The sequence below is a fragment of the Gekko japonicus genome, unplaced genomic scaffold (assembly GCF_001447785.1).
Source record: "Gekko japonicus isolate JY-2015 unplaced genomic scaffold, Gekko_japonicus_V1.1 scaffold1152, whole genome shotgun sequence".
NCBI classification, from domain to species: Eukaryota; Metazoa; Chordata; class Lepidosauria; order Squamata; family Gekkonidae; genus Gekko; species Gekko japonicus.
The window spans coordinates 202808-222055 of record NW_015160872.1 but is presented as its reverse complement, the minus strand read 5'-3'; the positions used below and the strand labels follow the sequence as shown (position 1 = coordinate 222055).

General features: G+C 48.7%; 1 protein-coding gene across 2 annotated transcripts in view; it reads left to right on the top strand.

Moving 5' to 3' along the window:
• The first annotated feature begins 8295 nt into the window (after positions 1-8295).
• Positions 8296-19248, top strand: part of AIF1 (allograft inflammatory factor 1) — a 16804-nt gene continuing 5851 nt past the window's right edge. Inside the window, exons 1-4 of one of the 2 annotated variants that reach the window (XM_015422445.1) lie at positions 8296-8439; positions 10357-10418; positions 13523-13589; positions 15980-16021. In XM_015422445.1, coding sequence (XP_015277931.1) covers positions 8427-8439; positions 10357-10418; positions 13523-13589; positions 15980-16021 — 184 coding nt within the window. In that variant the 5' untranslated portion in view covers positions 8296-8426. The remainder of the gene's footprint in view (positions 8440-10356; positions 10419-13522; positions 13590-15979; positions 16022-19248) is intronic. The other variant, XM_015422452.1, reaches the window with a different exon arrangement.

The window sequence follows — 19248 nt, the reverse complement described above, 5'->3', positions numbered from 1 at the left end:
GGCACGCCGACGCCCTGAGCCGCCTACCACTGCCCATGACAGACCCGGACCCGGCTCCCGCTCACCAGATCGCGTTCCTGGAGTCGCTGCCTGATCAGCCGGTGCACGTCAGGGAGGTCGCCCATCGCACCGCCTCTGTCGCATCCTGGACTGGGTGAGAAGGGGGTGGCCAGCGGCCGCAGTGGGTCCCGAGTTTTCGGCGTTCGCCACCCGCAAGGACGAACCCTCAGCACACAAGGGTTGCGTGATGTGGGGGGGCCGGGTGGTGATTCCCTCCCCACTCCGGGACAGAGTGCTGGCCGCCTTGCACGAGGCCCACCCCGGCGTAGTACGGATGAAAGCCTTGGCCCGGAGCTACGTGTGGTGGCCGGGCCTAGACCGAGACATTGAAGGACAAGTAAAGCAATGCCAGCCCTGCCAGGCCTCACGGCCAGGCCTGCCCTAAGCTCCCGCAAGGGCCTGGGAATCATCTCACAAACCCTGGTCCCGGCTGCATTTGGACTTTGCGGGGCCATTCCAGGGGCAGGTCTTTTTCATACTGGTCGACGCCTACAGCAAGTGGCTGGAGGTGGTGCCAGTACCGACAACCTCATCCCAGGCGGCTATCCGAGCAATGTGGCGCATCTTCAGTGCTCAGGGCCTCCCGGACACCTTGGTTACGGACAACGGAACGGCCTTCACCTCGAGCGAATTTCAAGAATTCACCCGGTACAACGGGATCCGCCACGTCCGCCTTTCCATCCGGCAACAAACGGGCAAGCAGAGCGCATGGTGCGCACCACCAAGGAGGCGCTCCGCCGGTTCGAGAGTCGCGACTGGGAGTATAAATTGGCAGTCTTCCTTTTTGGCCAGAGGAACACACCGCACACGGAGGCGGGCCGCAGTCCTGCCGAGCTCCTGCTGGGTCACCGCCCCACCTCCCGGCTGGATCGACTGCACCCGGACTGAGCACCCGAGAAGGAACCTGCCACCGAAACAGCAGAGGCAGCCCGGGGATTCTTCCCCGAGAATCCGGTGTCCGCGAGGAACTATGCCAAAGGTCCGCCCTGGATACCCGCACGAGTGGTCCGTGTACGAGGGCCTCAGACGTACGAGGTCTCCTGCGAGGACGTGCAGCTGCTCCACTGCCACATAGATCAGCTGCGGCGGAGGGTTCTCCCCAACGAGCCCGAGGACCTGGACTTTCCGGAATCAGCCGAATCGCCCACTTCGGCTTCCGAGCCGCCGGTCCCGGCACCCTTGCCAGGGCCCCCCGCCACCCAGCTCCAGGACAGCATGCCGCCTCTGTCACCGGCCGGCCCGGTACCAAGCTCCCCGCCAAGACCTCAGGCAACCCCGGCAACCCCAATTCCCGAGCTCCGACATTCCACACGGAACCGGACGACCCCGGCTTATCTCAAAGACTATGTGTGTGGGAAGTCTGGACTATGGGGGGAGGGGTGTAATGTACTCCGCCATGACCACGTGCGCAACCGTTGGGCCATGCGGTCATGCCTAGCAGCAGAGCTTCGCTCCCCTGAGAACAATAGCCGAGCGGATCCTAGCCCGCACCAATCAGAGGGCCAGGTCCACGGCCAAGAGCCTATGGGACTCTCGGGCACTGTAAATAGCCTATAGTGTAATAGGGGGTGTGTTTAGGTGGTGGGTTTGCGGGGCATATATACCGGCCTCCGAGCCGGCAGTCCTTGTCTTGTTCTATCCTAATAAAAGTACTTTGCTGAAATCACTCAACGTTTCTCAGTACTTTTCAGCCACCAACCATAGAGTCTCCTCGTTTCTTGACCAATGCAGAGCCACATCCCATACCAAAGATGCTAAACTGCACCAGTAAGAGAAGACATCCTTCTTCCTCCTACATAGATCTGTATATCCCTGGGCATCCCTCTTACCTTTGGCAGGGCATTGGGGGCAAACACAAGATCAACTCTCTGTGAACCTCCCACTAGGCAACCCAAGCATTATACTATAAGGTGCCATTTCAAGTCTTAGGTGCCGTTTCAAGGTGACAGTTAGGGAGACTGGTTCTCCCTGTCTGGAAGATGTTTTTTAAATGGAGCAGTGCCAACAGTAGAATGTCACTTCCGGCAAATACCCAGAAGTGACATCATGTCGTCAGGGTGCCATTGATGCAAAGCTCTAGGATCTGGGCCAAACTCCATGGTAAAACTCCCTCTGGCAACCCTAGTGGCAATTTGTAATTGTTTTTAACCACAAGGGGGTAAAAACAGTTGAGTGCTAGTTAAAGGTAAAAGGGCTGGAAGAGAAACCAGCCTGTACAAACCCTTGAGAGTAAGCTGGAGGGGGGAAATTTTGGTGAGGGGGGGGTGGGATTTCTAAATTGTTCCACCCATCTCATGCTCCCTCACATGCCCCCATCCTGTTCACTCTCAAAGCAAATGTGGTGATCCCTGCCAATGAGCTGGGGCAATGAAACTGGACTACCCACAGAGAAGGAAGGGAATTCCATGTACATAGGGGACTCCCAAGACATACAGAAAAATCTTACATTGTTTTAAAAGACAGTGTGATGTCGTGGTAACAGAGTCAGACTGTAGAGACCCAGGTTCAAATTATGCCTTGAAGCTCATGGGGTAACCTTGGGCCAGTCACTCTCTCATACCCTTACCCTGGTGCCCAGGGTCATTATGAGGATAAAAGACAGAAGAGCACTGTGGGGTTACAGTTGGGTTTTTATAAATAGAAAAAAACATACATGGACACCCTAGTACTTTAAACGCTGTTTGCATAGGCAGGCCATGGCTGGTAGCAATTAGCAGTGGAGACTTTATGTTTGGCTTGTAAAATCCAGCTAATACATTGTGAAGACCTTGGGTTCTGTTATTAGAGAATCAACATGGAATGTTTCCTTCAAGAGCTGATAAGCAGAAATGTAAGTGACAGTTTTGAGTGTAATGGATCATTATGATTTTTTAAAGCTACATTTATCACTAAATGTGTATTTTCTTTCTTCTAGTGATAAGAATTGTGATTGCCACATGCTCAGATAAAGCAATCCTTGTGAAACGGATTTGCTTATATTGCGCGGTATCTTGTGCGCGAGCGATAATAGAAGAGGATTTTCTACAGAACTACTACAGTAAATGGTTTTGCAAACATATCTTTATTGACTCCTCGTCATTTTCGTCACAGATGTTGTGTTCGGATTTCCTCAGCCTCCAGGTGGTAGCTGGAGATCTCCTGGGGTTACAACTGATCTCCAGGCGACGGGTCGATTCACCTGGAGAAAATGGCCGCCTGGGAAAGTGGAGTCTCTGGCCTTATCTCCCACTGAAGCCCCTCCCCAAACCCCACCCTCCTCAGGCTCCGCCCCCAAATTATCCGGGTATTTCCCAACCCAGAGCTGGCAACCCTAGTTAGAGATGGCAGCTAGCAGACTTCAGGGCTGACATGATTTGGGTTCTGGAAATGGTTTAGTCCATGCTCAGTGTGTTCTTAGGAAATAAGAATCAATATTTTCGAGATATCCTACCTTTTCCCCTGATTGGAGTATAAGACGTTGATGTTGAAAGGGTTGTCTGGACTTAGAAAATCTGAGAAACACTGGACTAGAATTCCTCTGAGAGTGTGACATGGACTTGTGTGGGTAGAGTGCTGAGTTCTGGTGCACTCGGGCCTTAAAGAAAATGGCGCCTATTTTCAGGTTTTTGAGGGCCAACGCAGACTGGACAGCTTTAAATTATGTACCCAAAAAAAGTCCACAATATGTAATTTAAATTTCTTAATAGAATTAATTAAAATCAAAATGCTGTGTGCTTTAAATGCTGGTATTCTAATTTATTTCTTTGACAGAACAGAGGCATCAAACCAAGTGTATGGAAAATACCTATCATTACAGGAGGAAAACAGAGCCAAACACGCCAGCCCACTGAGCACAGAGGGTCAGATTCCCCTATAAAATTATACTGCAAACTCAGCATCCTATGTGGTTGATGAGCAAAGGGGAGTAATAATATAATATTAGAAGTGCTGTTAAACAAAACAAAATTGGACGTGTGAGAGAGAAGGGTTTAAGGCTAGCTTTCCATGCGGGGGAGGGGGAAATCATACCTGATTTAATTTTAGGGACAAATTAAAGTGGTGGGATCCAGGTAGGACTGTGCTGGATACTCCTGTGCCTGTCCAATTGATTCTGAGTGTGCAGCTGTTCCACCTGGCTTATCAGGCAGACACCCAGCAGGAGGATACATTTATTAATTTAAAACATTTCTATCCCGGCTTTCCACCTCAATAAAGTCTCCAACGTGGCAATCATGCAGCGTTTCAACATTAAGAGGAAGAAGAGAGAGAAGAGAAGAGATTGGATTTATACCCCGCCCTTCACTACCCAAAGGAGTCTTGGAGTGGCTTACAAACTCCTTTCCCTTCCCCTCCCCACTACAGACACCCTGTGAGGTAGGTGGGGCTGAGAGAGCTCTCTAGAGAACTGCCCTTGAGAGAACAGCTCTGAAAGAACTTGTGACTGACCCAAGGTCGCACCAGCAGCTGCATGCGGGAAAGTGGGTAATCAAACCTGGTTCTCCCAAATTAGAGTCTGCACTCGTTATTAACCACTACACCAAAATGGCTCTCAGTAGAGCATCAAGACACCAAAACAGCATTTAAAAATAAAGTGTATACAGGGCTCTAGTCGGGGGGGAGCTCTCAGGTACGGAGCTCCGGAAGAGAACCTCTAGGGGGCGGGGCGGTCACGTGGTGAAGCCCCGCCCCTTCTTTACCCCGCCCTCTGCTTCGATCCTCATTCCGTTTGGGAATGAGGATGAAGCAGGAGGGTAAGTAGCCGGGCCTTCTGACACACTTCCGGTGATGTCAGGGGGTGTGGCCTTCTGTCACTTCCGGTGATGTCAGGGGGCGTGGCATATGCAAATAAGTTATGCTAATGAGTTATGCTAATGAGCTCCGGCAGCTCTCAAAACAGCATTTAAAAATAAAGTGTATATAAAATATTTAAACTATACATCTATTTTGCAAGTGTGGTCCCCATCTGTGGGTATCTAAATCCACAGATCAAGACCACACTTACCCAAAAGAGATGTTTCTGCAAACTCGGGGGACCTTCTACATTTGCAAAAAGATGACATCTTAGAAATACATTAGGGGAGGGATTAAATTCCCCCCAAACAGTGGTTGTTGGTGGCATTGAAGGAGCCCGGGAGCCGTGCTGGGCCCGGCAGCATTGGCACAGCCTGGGAGTTGCACTGGGCCTGGCGCGGTACAGCCTGGGAGTCACAATGGGCCCTGTGCCAGCGGTGGAGCAGCCTGGGAGACACGCTGGGACCAGCAGCAGCACAGCCTGAAAGCCACAGCAGGCCCAGTGAGAAAGTTGAGGGAAAGGAATCCCCCCGCGAATCTTGCGGGCCCACACTTGTCATCTATATACTATATACTATAAGCCACCCATGGTCCCCATCTGCGGACAGCTAAATCTGCAGATCGAGGCCACACAGGGGCTAAACAGATTTTCCAACAAATTTAGGGCAATCCCCAGGTCTGCAGAAAAATCTGCAAATCCTCCCAAATTAAAAGTAACATTCTCTGCGCAAGCGCAGAGAGCTCACTTACCTCCAGTGCTTGGTGGTGGTGACTTTGGGGAGTAGCGCTGGGGAACCGAGCTGGGTTCTGTGGTGGCTGCACATCCCACAGTTCCACACTGGGCCTGGTGGTGGATGAGTAGCCTGGGAGCCATGCTGGTAGGGTTGCCAACTGGCACTTACCCTTCCGGCGAGGGACTCCTGCTCGGCTCCCAGCGCGTGTGTGCGCGCGTGCCGCATGCACGTCACAGGGAAGTGACGTCATGACGCTGGGCACGCTGGGGGCGGGGCCACAACCATACAAAGGAAAACCATAGAGTTTTCCCTTGTATGGCCGTGGCCCCGCCCCCAGCGTGCCTGGCATCATAACGTCACTTCCCTGTGATGTACACGCTGGGGCGGGGTTCCCCCCGTGGCCCGATTCCCCGGCGTTGGGGAACGGGCCTCTGGGGTGGGGGGGTTTCCGCCCCCCAGGGGGATTTGGCAGCCCTACATGCTGGGCATGCCGCCACCACAGGCCAGGAGCTACTCTGAGCATGCTATTGCTGCCCAGGAGCTGTGCTGAACATGCTGCTGCCGCCACCCAAAGAGCTGTGCTGAGTCCACCAGCAGCAGAGACACAAGTCTGGGAGCTGCGCCGGGTCTGGTGGTAGTGGCTGCACAGCCCAGAAGCCACACTGGGCCCAACAATAGCTAGGCAGCCTGGGAGCCACTCAGAGACTGGCGAGGAAGTGGGGGGAGGGAATCCCCCCCCCGCGATTCTCAAAGACCTAGCCACAACAGAACATATCAACATCCACCTAGTGCCAAAGCCACTAGGGTTGCCACCCCCTGGTCCAGGCAGGGGCTCCCCCACTTTTGCAGGCTCCTCCCCACCACCAGCTAACTGGCCAGTGTTGGAAACCCCACCCCCAAATGCCCCAAAAGTGGCACGATGATGTCACCCAGAAGTGACATCATAGCCACCGCACCATCACATGGCAATGCTCTAGTTTTTTGGGGAAACTCTATGGTAACATTGGGCTCTGTCAGGATCCACAGCAAAACAACGAAGTACACGCTTCTAGGAAGGTTTTACTTTTATTGAAAAGCTATAGATGCAGTAACATGAACACTGTTAGGAATGGCGGGTTACCTATGTTCATAATATGATATAGGGCTTTCGTATGCAACCCCCCCCCCACGTAGCGCCCAATTATATGGGCTCCCGCGCGCGGGCATTTGGTCGATTTCTAACGGCTGCAGAAGCTGGGAACGTAAGACGCTTCCCACGAAACCTAGACGCACCAACTCCTCCAGTGGCCTTGAGAGATATGTGTTACAGCAAAGAAGCAATTAAGCGCCTGGAAAGGAATGCACAGCAATTAGCAACATACAGCACCCTCATGGCAGCATAGCTGACAGGCTCAAACCATAGAGTTTTGCCCCAAAACTAGAGCGTTGCCATGAAATGCTGCAGCGGCTATGATGTCACTTGAATGGAAGCATACAAAACCTCAGCCAGGCAGCCATCTTGGAATCAGGCCTCAGCTAACCCCACCTTCCCCAGGAGTATATCTAGTACTACAGCTCAATAAAAAGTATCTACCACTCAGCCACTACGTAGCAACTAAGAGAAACCTATATTACATAGCCCAAATCTCTCGATGATCTCTCCCAGCAGTTTTACATACATGATAAAAAGCAATACCAGATAAGGAACAGGGGCAACGTTGAATTTTGCAGGACCAGTAGGCCAGAGGTAAAGGGGTGAAGCAGCAGTCCCTCCAGCCCCCCACTCTGAAGCCTACCGTTGAGGTAGGACTGAAAACGCCATAGAATAGTGCTTCTTAATCCCAACCCCAAAAGTGATCCATAAGGATACTTTGATGGTATCAAAAGTTGCCAATCGGGTTGTCAGGTCCTCCCTGGTTAGGGATCCCAAGTCCCCCCGGGGGGGTGGGGAAACCCCTGCTCCAGAGGCCCATTCCCCGGCGGCGCCGGATCGGGCCCTGGGGGGAACTCCACCCCGACGTGCGCATCACCCGGAAGTGTCGCGGGCACGCCAGGCAAGCTGGGGGCGGGGCCACGGCCATACAGGGGAAAACTATGGTTTTCCCTTGTATGGCCGTGGCCCCACCCCCAGCGTACCTGGCATCCTCCCGTCACTTCCGGGTGACGTGTGTGCGGTGTGCGCACGCAAAAAGAGCGCGCGCACAAGACGCCGGCCAGGAGCCCCCCACTCCCGGCGAAGATAGACTTGGCAACCCTATCCCTGGTCACTGGCAGAGGATGAGAGGGTGGGTTTCTGGAGATTTAAGGACAGAGCCTGTGGCGGACGGGGACCTCAGTGGGGTACAATGCCACAGAGTCCCCCTTCCAAAGTATCCATTTTCTCCAAGGGAACTGATCTCTGTAGTCTGGAGATGACCTGTAATTCCAGGAGATCCCCAGGTCATATCTTACATGGTTCCTTCTCCCAAGCCACTTCCTGAAGAGCTGTTTATAATATATGTAACTAGCAGAGGCAACTTGAGAGAGAGTCAAAATCTGAAGCAGTATAAAGGAAGCACCTTATCCTAAGCAAGGCCTTTCTGGAGTCCCTCCAGGTTCCTCTTTGTTGCTCGGCGCAGAACTGCTACTTCGCTGGCTGCCGAGCAGGAAAATGACTTCCTCCCACATCTCTGGGCCGCTCAAAACGTTACTCTTCTTCTCCACATGGTAAAGTGTCAGTGAACGGCCATTTCTCAGAACAAAAGAGGAAGTAGCAACCCCCTACATATATTCAGAGAGAGAGAAAAGAACCCAGCTTAAAGGAGGGAAATCAGTCAGCAGTGCCCCGGCTGAAGTACATACAGCCATCAGGAATCTGGGGACAACTAGAAGAAAGGAGGACCGATGAATCCACAAGGTACCTGGCTGTTTGGTTATACACCTTAATAGTAGCAAATGGGACCAGTAAAGTGTCCTGACAGGGATACTGTCTCTACCTTCTATCTGAGGGAGAAAAAAGGTGTAAGGAGACAGACTGTAATAGAGATGTTCTTAACAACAATGATGTTATGGGCAGCTAAACAGGGTAACTTGCGGGGGCCATCAATGGGAGTTGTGCAATTTTCTCCTCACAACAACCCCGTGAGGTAGGTTAGACTACAAGATTAAGTGAATTGCCCAATGGAAAAAAAAAATACAGGCAAGCTTTTGGGCTGGGTAGTTTTCTTTGCCTGTTAAAAAGAGCTATTTTGAATGTGCAGAAATGTAAATAAATTACAGTGCAATCCTAAATGAAGTTACAGAAGTCTAAGACCGATTGCTTCAATAGACGTGGAAGAGTGTGACTTTGCTTAGGACTGCATTGTTAGAAGAGGGGAGTGAGCAACTGCATTTTTAAACCTCAGGAGTCACTGCCTGCTTTCTGATCCCTACCCAACCCAGCCCAGGGTCTGTGGAAGACCCCCCCCCAAACCTAACTTATAACTTCACTGTTACCCTAGCGAGTTTATAATTAAGGCAGAGATAGGAGAAGAAAGGCCCCAGTCCCCTTCCCCAACGTACCTTCCTCATCTCTTTCTCCTGTTGTGAGTTTTTCAGATGTGCATCTTTAAGGGGACATTTTGGCGGTCGGTAGCTTTCCTCCCCAACTAGATAAGCAATCCAGTCCCAATTGGGACCCACCTGGAGATGACTGCAAACAATGCGAGTCGGGTGGAGTTAGGGTTGCCAGGTGCCCCCCCCCCCAGCTACCAGCGGGGGGTGGAGGGCTAGGGTTGCCAGATCCAGGTTGGGAAACTCCTGGAGATTTTGGGGTGGAGCCAGGGGAGGACAGGGACCTCAGTGGAGTACAGTCCACCCTCCAAAGCATCCATTTTCTTTAGGGGAACTGAGCTCTGTAGTCTGGAGCTGTAATTCTGGAAGATCCCCAGGTCCTGCCTGGAGGCTGGCATCCCTAGGTGGGGAGGAAGAAATACAGTCTTTCTTAGATGCGAGGACCGTTTCTCTTGCCATATATGAAAGGATTTCTTTCTGAAAGATGAACTCTGTCATGTTTACCCCATTGTTCCAATTTGAGATATCGATCTACCAATCTACCTACCGAAGTCTGCCTTTTTTCGGTCAAATGGGTAAATTCCAAAGACAAGCTGTAGTTTCCATTCCTCCTTTTCGCATTGTCTTCAACTTTCCCCCACACCGCAAATCATGACTAGGACTCCAATTATGCGTCTGTTTTCAGGTACCTCAGCCCGGTGCCGTTCTCCCAAGTCATGCTTCACATCACAAACAGGGATGCCAGCCTCCAGGAGGGGTCTGGGGATCCCCCAGAATTACAGCTCATCACCAGAGATCAGTCCCCCTAGAGAAAACGGATGCTTTGGAGGGTGGACTCTATGGCACTGTCCCCCACTGAGGTCCTCCCCAGGCTCCACCTCCAAATCTCCAGGAGTTTCTCAACCGGGTTCTGTCCACCCTACCCTCCTGTGCCCCTCCAGTGGCCAGGGGGGACCTAGCAACCCTATTCACAAATGCCCCTTCCATTGGCCCAGCCCCACCCCCTCATTCCAGTAGCTAACTGTCTGTCCATTTTCCTCATTAGGCAGAAAAGCTCAGAGTCAGGGAAATTTTATCTACTTCCTCTTTGGTTTAGCTGAACAGCACCCAATGTAACACATGCTACAGAACTGAAGCCCTGGACAGGAAACTGCATTTGCAAAGAGGAAATTCAGAAACTAGGACCCTCCAGAGGAATGCAATCATGTTAGGGGAACAGGGAGGGGGGGGGAGGGGGTGTCCCAGCATACCCATTATTATTATTATTTTCTCCATCTGCCAGGAGGAAAGGCTTTTGGGGTGCTGAAGGCCCAGCAGGAAGAGTTCCTCGACTCTCTCAATAAGGTAAGGAGGAGTGAAGGCAAACATAAAAACTAGATAACTGGGGCTGATTTTGAGGAATTCTTGCTGCATTTGGTCCAAACAAACCATTTTTTCCTCCAGAGTCGCATTCTTAAAAAAAAAAAAAAGGAGGGGTTTGCAAAAGAAGCCAACTATGGACACCACTACCATGATAGATCAAGATGGGTAGCCATGTTAGTCTGTCTGTAGCAGTAGAAAAGAGCAAGAGTCTATTTTAACCTTCCAGGACAGGACATTCAGTTGCTGACCTAAGAATAGCAGTTCTCTTACAAAGGAATTTCAAAGGGAGATTAGAAATAGAGGCCGCTGAACTGCAACGGATACTAAAGCTCAAGACAGTGCATTCTCCTGGACTGAATCAAGACCTAGGTTTCCTGTCTCATTACCAGTGCTGATTTCTCCATGCCTACTACCCCTCTGCGTATCACACCTAATCCAATCATGCCTGCTATTGTCATTCACCTGCTATTGTCATTTGCCTGCTAATGTCATTCAGCATCTGAAATCACTCCACTCTCCAAGGTATAAGAACAGATGGACTCACATGCTAGCTGTATCTGAAAAAGTGAACAGTGATTCATGAAAGCTCATCCCCTGACACAAATTTTGTTAGGCTTTAAGATGCTACTGGACTCATGCTCTTTTCTACTGCTGTGGACAGCACTGATTGGCTAGCACTTGAATTGTCACCACAGTGACAAGAAGTCTTGTGTGATGAAGATGGACAAACATGCGTGCCCCAAACTCCACCGATCGCCACTGATTGAAGATATCAATACGACAAATGCACCTGTGGTTTCTACCAAGTCATACCACTGGTCCATCCTGTTTGGTATTGTCTCCTCTGACTCGCCACAGCTCTTCAGGATTTTAGACAGAGAACAGCCTTGTCCCAACACCAGCTGACTGAAATCCTTTAGGTGGAGATGCCAGGAGAATTGCACATAGAAAGCATATGCTCTTCCACTGTAGGGTTGCCATCTCCATTTTGGGAAATAACTGGAGATTTGGGGCGTGGAGCCTGAGGGTGATGTGTTTGGGGAGGAGAGGGGCTTCACTGGGGTAGAATACCATAGAGTCCACCTTCCAAAGCAGCCATTTTCTCAAGGTGAATTGATGTCTGTTGCCTGGAGATCAGTTGTAATATTGGGAGATTGTCAGCCACCACCTGGAGGGTAGCAACCCTATCTGCCAGCACAGCAAAGTGTCCACTAACAAATTCATAGTAGAGGTAAGGTTAGAGATGTAAAATTTCCGGAAATTTTGAAGCTCGGAAAAAAACCCGGTTTTTTTCGGGGGGAAATGGAAATTTTCGGAAAAATTGAAAAAAATGCTACATTAGCATTTCTTTTGTCTTTTCTAGTTTGAAAGTCATTCTGTTACTTTAGGAACATAAAATATGACTATGGACATTTTTACTTGGCATGAAATTATCACAACTAGCATATTAAAAATATAGTGTATCCAAACAATTATTACAAACAGAATACCCACCCACATGCAAAAACAAAACTGAACCTTTTTATTTTCTTCTGACAATCGCACCTCCTAAAGGAAGAAATGCATCTTGTTCTTGCATTGGAGAGTTCAGTTTGTAACCTAGGACTTGCTTGTCCTCAGTGCACAGAAATTACATCAATTTGATACCACACACACACACACACACACACACACACACACACACACATATATATATATATATATATGAAATGATTTGGAAAATATTTGAACACCTGATCTTAAAATATTTTATTCATCATGTTAAAATAAAATGTTCCATAATCAATTTTTTTCTTTTCTTTTCTTTTTGCAATTTTTCCAATTTTTCGGAAAAAAACAAAAAAGGCTTCAGGAAAAAAACTGGAAAAAACGGGTTTTTTTCTGAATTTTTCGGGTTTTTTTTCCAGGCCTTCACATCTCTAAGGTATTATTGGGAAAGGTCATTCCTCATTGGAAATTAACTGATCATTGAATTAATACAGTCTTCCTGACTTTGGGGTCAGGAAGCAATTTTTCTCCATGCCCATTTGACCTTGGAGGTACCTTCCAACTCTATGATTCTATGATCCTAATATTCTAGGCTGGGGGTCCCCAACTTTTTGAGCCTGCGGGCACATTTGGAATTCTGACACAGGGTCGTGGGCACAGTCACAAAATGGCGGCCACAAAATGGCTGTCAGAGAAGCCAGAGCCAGCCACAAAATGGCTACTGCTGCTTACCTTCAATTGTACAGTGAAGATCCTTGTGCTGTGGTGGCAGCTGCTGCCATCACAACAGCTCTAGATTTCTGCTCAGCCAGTCAAATCTTCGCTGGCCAATCAGAAGCTTTACTGGGCAAAAGCCCCACCTGGCCCTACCCACTTTCATAAGAACATAAGAGAAGCCAATGTTGGATCAGGCCAATGGGCCATCCCGTCTAAAACCACTTAGCAGTCACCAGGAAAGGTTTTGGCAGTCAGAACGTCGCCAATGGACACCATGTTTAGGAACCCCTATTCTAGGCACAATAATTAAGAATGAAAAAAATGTGATCTTCTGTTCGAAGTGACTTACAATGTCATCCTAAACAGAATTACACCCTACTAAACCCATTCAAGGGAGTAATTACTTAGGATGCCGTTAACAGCATTCTTTTATGATGTCCCTGAATACAGGTATGAAATCGGCAGCATATGGCTTCCACCCTCCCTTAGCTATTGTCTGACCTATCTATCCGTCCATCCTGTACATTTTTATCCTGTCCTCCCTCCCTCTTCCCAGCTACTCAGGGTGGTTTATTTATTTATTATTTTAATTTATAGCCCGCCCTCCCCACAAGCGGACTCAGGGCGGCTCACAAATAGGGCACATGCCAATACATAAAACAGGTTAAAACAGCATAAAAACAGTCATTATACAGTATACACGGTTCTTCCTTCCCATTTCATCCTCACAACAACTCTGCAAAGAAGGTGAGGCGGAGACAGGGAGTGAGGCCCAAGGTCACCCAGTGAGCTTCCGTGGCAGAGCGGGAATCTGAACTCAGCTCCCTCGGGTCCTAGTCTGATCCTCTAACTATATCAGGGGTTTCTCCTGTCTTTTATAGGAATTCTTGGATGACCCCAAGTACAGCATGGATGAAGACCTTGGAGAAAAATTAGAAATGTTTAAAAGTGAGTGGCATCGATGAAGGACTGGACACTGTGTGAGAAGGGAATTAGTTTTCTCCTTTGAGCTCAATGAAAATTGAGTCTGTCTTTTTAAAGATGTTGTGATGCCACCAGAGCCAGTGGGCCCCTCAGATTATGAGTGCCTCTAAATGTGTATAGGTGCCATCAAGTCGCAGCTGATTTATCACAAACACCCAGCAAGGATCATTCAGGGCAAGTGAGAAGCAGAGGTGGGTTTGCCATCGACTTCCTCTGCAGAGTCTTCCATGGCAGTCTCCCTTCCAAGTACCGACCCTGCTTAGCTTCTGAGATCACCAGAGACACGACTATATACCACATCCTGGCTTCTAAGTAAAAATAAACAAACAAATAAGCCTAAATTTCTAGTTTAACTTTTCCCCCATGATGCTTTGGGGCCTCTTAAACGTGACATAGCTTACGACTTACGGCTAGGGGTCTCCAACAGGCAGTCAGAGATGGATGGGCAATTTAACTTACACAGAAACTTTCCAGGGAGCCACTGCACTGGGTGGTCACCAATGTTCCCTCTAAGCTGTGGGGTCTTGTGAGCAGAAATTCTGCTTTGTGAGCTGCCGGCATTAAAGCTGTGAGCGAGTGACTTGGCGACTGCATAAATTAGCTTGCTCTGGAGCCATCCCTTCCTGAGCAAAGGCAAAAAGGTGTGAGCTGGAAGCTAAAAAACTATGAGCTAGCTCACACTAACTCAGCTTAGAGGGAACACTGGTGGTCACACAAGCAAACAGAGCCAAGCCCCAGCACCTCGACTGGAGTCTCAGGTGTCAAGAGTTGCCAGGTACTCCCTGGGAACCAGCAGGGGGGACTTACCGGGAGCAAAGAGAGGCCTAGGCCAGTGTTGCCAGCACTGTCACTTCTGCTGTGGACTGCAAGTTTGTTGTCATCACATCGCCGGCAATGAGGGTACACTCTGGTATTTGAGTAAAAGCTCTATGGTAGAAGTCATTTTTACTTAGGTTTGCCAGGTCTCTCCTGACAACTGGCGGGGGATGGGGAGAGAGTTACCAGGAGAAAGAGAAAGGGCCAGGCCACCTCGCCGGTGTCGCATAGGTAGCAGTGTCATCATGCCAGCATTTTCCAGGTGACACTCTGGTATTTGGGTAAAAACTCTATGGTAAAACCAGCTTCTACTGTAGAGTTTTTGCCCAAAAACCACAGTGTCATGATGACGTCACCTGGAAGTGGCATCATTGCACTGGGCATGTCGTGCAAGGTCACCATAGAGTTTTCAGCCAAATGCTAGAGCGTCCCCGTGAAACATGCCTGGCATGGTGAGATCACCTCCAGGTGATGTAATCGCACTGGACACGTCAGGTACTGCAGGGCTCTTTGGGGTGGGGGGACCCCCGCCCCCATCAGAGAGGTGGCAATCCTACCCGCCAGTCAACTGATCAGTGGCTGGGGGGCAGGGCCTGGCAGTAGAGGACCCTCACCTCCACCAGGGTTCCGGCGACCCTATTTTTACTGTAGAGTTTTTGCCCAAATACCACGGCATCCCGACATTGCTGGCAATGTAGGCCTACGCCTCCTTTTGCTGTCAGTAAGTCCCCTGCCAGCCAGCTGATTGACACCAGGGGAGGAGCCCCAGAGCAGGGGATCTGCTGTTCAGCGGAGGCCTGTCAACCCTACAAGTGCCTAGGGTTGCCAGGTCGCCCCTGGCCACCAGCAGGGGATTGGGCGATGTCACATCAGCGTATGTCCCAACCTACCCAACCCTCCTACTGGTTGCCAGGCTCAGCCTGGTAACCCTAGGTGGCTTGCTAGCTGCTACAGAGTAGCTGGTTGCATCCCCTGAAGACCCAGAAAAAGACTGTGAAAAGGTCTACTCTAGGAGTTTTTTAATGCTTTTATTCCATAGGATTGTTCTCTGTGCTTCGTAGCCGATAGCTTCATTTCTGGGGCTCTTCCTCTTCCCTTTTCTGTTTCTAGGACAGAACAAAACTTGGTAGCATGAGGGAGGGTGTGTGTAGCTTGGAGTTCATTGTGCAGATGCACTTCTCATTAAAGAAAAGGTTGGCAACCCCAGCTTAGGGCCTTGGCACAACTTAATCGGGCCCAGAATGCCCCTCGCATCAATGGGTTATATTTTGAAAGGATTAGACAAACCCAGGGAGGGCAGGTGTAGCAACAGCTTTTGGATAGATAAGAATGGAACCTCTGTGTTTAGATGCTGTAAAGTACCAGATGCTCTGGACACCCTGCAGGGGAATGGATGCCTCCATCACACTCTGCTTTTGAGCATCCCAGGGGCATTTAGCGGGCCACTGTTCCATGCAGAATGCCAGACTAGACAGGTGCCGTGTGTGGCCCAGCAGGGCAGCCTTTGCATTCTGATGTCAATCTGCTCTCTTTTGCAGAGAAATACTTGGAATTTGACCTTAATGCACAAGGGGACATAGGTGAGTGACGTTCGTGCGTCAGGTTCGTTCTTGTTTGTACATGTGACACTACTCCGCACAACAGCTGTTCCTCCTCTTTGACCAGAAATGGACACTCAAAGGCCTGCAGGTCACAGATGGGTCCCCCAAGTCATTTTATCCAACCCTTGGCAACACAACTGAATTTTATTCAAGGTAAAAAGTGTGCCCTGTTTCCTTCATTAAGGAAAAAAAGAAAGATGTGCTCCAGTTGTGAGAGCAATATTCCACACTCCAATATTATATCTCTTTAATACAGAACAGTACCTAAATATAAAATGCAATTATAACGCTATGCCTGAGCTCATACACTCCATGATTTTTACCGCTAGAAGGTACTCTGCTTTATTATGGAGGTTGGCAGCTTATTATTCATTGTATATGGATATTTTAAAATTTATATTTCGTTTTATGGCATTTTGCCTTTTGTACACCACCCAGAGCTGGTGTAAGCCAGGATAGGGTGATTAATAAATAAAAATAAAAATAAAAAAATAATAATAATAATTGGAGGACCAAAGAGTGGGTCATGAGACCAACAAAGGAGATATATACAACAACGTTAGAGTCCAGTGGCACCTTTAAAACCAACATATTTTTATTCAAGATGCGAGCTTTCGTGTGCAGGCACACTTCGTCAGACGATGAAATGGAATTAGATATCATAGTTGTATATATAGGGGTGGGTTGTTAAACTAGCATGCAAAATAGTGAAAATATATTTTTAAACAGATTAAAAGAATGACACACTCGGTTTCTGGTTATCATCAGTTTCGGTTCAGGGGGGCAACATAGGTACTAAATATGTTAGAACTGGAGATTGATGTGTCCTAATTTGTGAGAATCTCATCCTTAGACACACACACCCCATTCCATCTCCTGTATAGCATGGAGGCAAACTTGACAGCATCTTGGCTGTGCAGAGTATTTTTCCTTGCCCCCAAAACAAAGAACTACTTTTAAATCTACCATCCCAAATTACATTACATCTTCAATTACATTTATATTGTTAAGAGTAGTAATAACATTTTGTTTCACTAAAACTTGGAGTTAACTGACAGAATCCTTTTTCCTGGGGTGCAGTGTTATGTCAGAGATCAACGAGATATTGCATTACAATCACTATTATAATATACTATTAGACAGACAGACAGACAGACAGACAGACAGACAGAAAGAGAAAGAAAGAAAGAAAGAAAGAAAGAAAGAAAGAAAGAAAGAAAGAAAGAAAGAAAGAAAGAAAGAAAGAAAGAAAGAAAGAAAGAAAGAAAGAGAAAAGCATCAAAATATAGGGGATGTATAGCCCTACTTGGTGAGAATACGTATGTGAAGACTGAATGAGTTAGCATATGTAATGGGATGAGAAACCAATATCCCTGTTAAGTCCTGGCAGGGTGTTTGTTCCGAGTGTTGCAATAATTTGTCATTCATCTATTTCCCTTTCCATTCTGTTCCTGAAGTTCCTTTGCAATAAAATAGCTACTTTGAGGTCAGCCATTGAATGCCCTGGAAGGTTGAAGTGTTCCCCTACAGGTTTCTCAGTCTTGTGATTCCAGATGTCAGATTTGTGTCCATTTATCCTTTGGCATAGGGTTTTCCGTGTTTGTCCTTTGTAGAAAGCCGAAGGGCAATGCTGGCATTTAATGGCATATACAATGTTAGAAGATGAGCAAGTGAATGCACCTCAGATGGTGTGCTTGGGTCCAGTGACTGTGTTGGCAGGGTGTATGTGGCAGCAAAATTGGCATCTGGGTTTATTGCAAGCTCTGGTACCAATGTCCATGTTCAAATTAGATGCTGCAGTATTGTGGATGAGGAGTTGTTTGAGATTGGGGGGGCTGTCTGTGCGCAAGAAAAGGTTTACCTCCCAGTATTTGTGAAAGAGACCTGTCATTGTCCAGTAGAGGTTGTAAGTCGTTGATGATCCATTGAACTGTTTTGAGTTCAGAGTTATATGTGACCACAAGGGGTATTCTGTTATTGTCTTCTTGGGGGCTTGTCTTGGAACAGGTTTTCTTTGGGTACCGTTCTGGCTTTATTAATCTGTTTCCTGACTTCATCAGGCGGATACTTGAGTTCCGAAAGGTCTGTTGTAAATCTCTCAGGTGGGAATCCCCGTCTGTAGGACTAGAATAGATGAGGCTGTGTAGCGTAAAGCCTGACTATATGCAATGGCTCTTTTGGTGTGTTTAGGAGCAGGGCTATTTTTGGGCAGGAACGCACAGGAACGGAGTTCCGGCTGGCTCCCAAGTTGGCCACGCCCAGCAGGAACTCATTAGCATAATAGGCCACACCCAACAGCAGAAACTCATTCGGATTGGCTACAATTAGGGGTGTGTGGCCTAACATGCAAAAAGCCCTGGGTTTTGACAACAAACAAGGTAAAGAGAATAAGAAGCAAAAGGTGGGTGTGGCTGGATGACCACACGTCTGGTAACATAGGGTGTGGCCTAATATGCAAATGAGGTGCGCTGTCAGGGGTGTGGCCTAATATGCTAATGAGTTCCTGCTGGGCTTTTTCTACAAAAAAGCCCTGTTTAGGAGAGATATGTTACTTCTGGCATCCAACATGCCCTTTTGTTTTACAGATAATGTGACCATAATAGAGTACAGAAACCTGGAACACGAATTTCCTTGCCCCCCTCTAGGGGCCAACATGGTGGAAAGTGCCATCACATCCCAGGCCCCTTGTGGCAACACCATATAGGGTTTTCAAGACAAGATAGGAACAGAGGCGGTTTGCCATTACCTGCTTCTATCAGCCCTGGACTTCCTCTCCCACCCAAGTACTAGCCAGGGCTGACTGAGCTTAGCTTCTGAGATCTGACAAGATCAGGCTAGCCTGGGCCATACAGGGCAGGGCAGGAGCCAAGATAGGCCAAGTCAGATCTACAAAGGTAAAATGATATCTCTGCATGCGGATCCTAAGTTTCATCTTAAACTGAAAAAGGTTTCTGTCCAAAAATTTAGGTGGGGCAGATTGGGATGGGGGGATAACCCCAGGGGTCATTTCCTGCAGGAGCGCACAGGAGCGGAGCTCCGGCAGTAAAGAGCCCAGGGGGCGGGCACGTGCAACAAGCCCCACCCCCTGCTCCCAGCAGCCCTCAGTCAGAGCAAGAAGCAGCCAGGTGAGTTGCAGAGCTCCCCCTGGCCCCCCTCACCCCCCATCCAAAACAGTCCAATGGCACCTTTAAGACCAAGTTTTATTC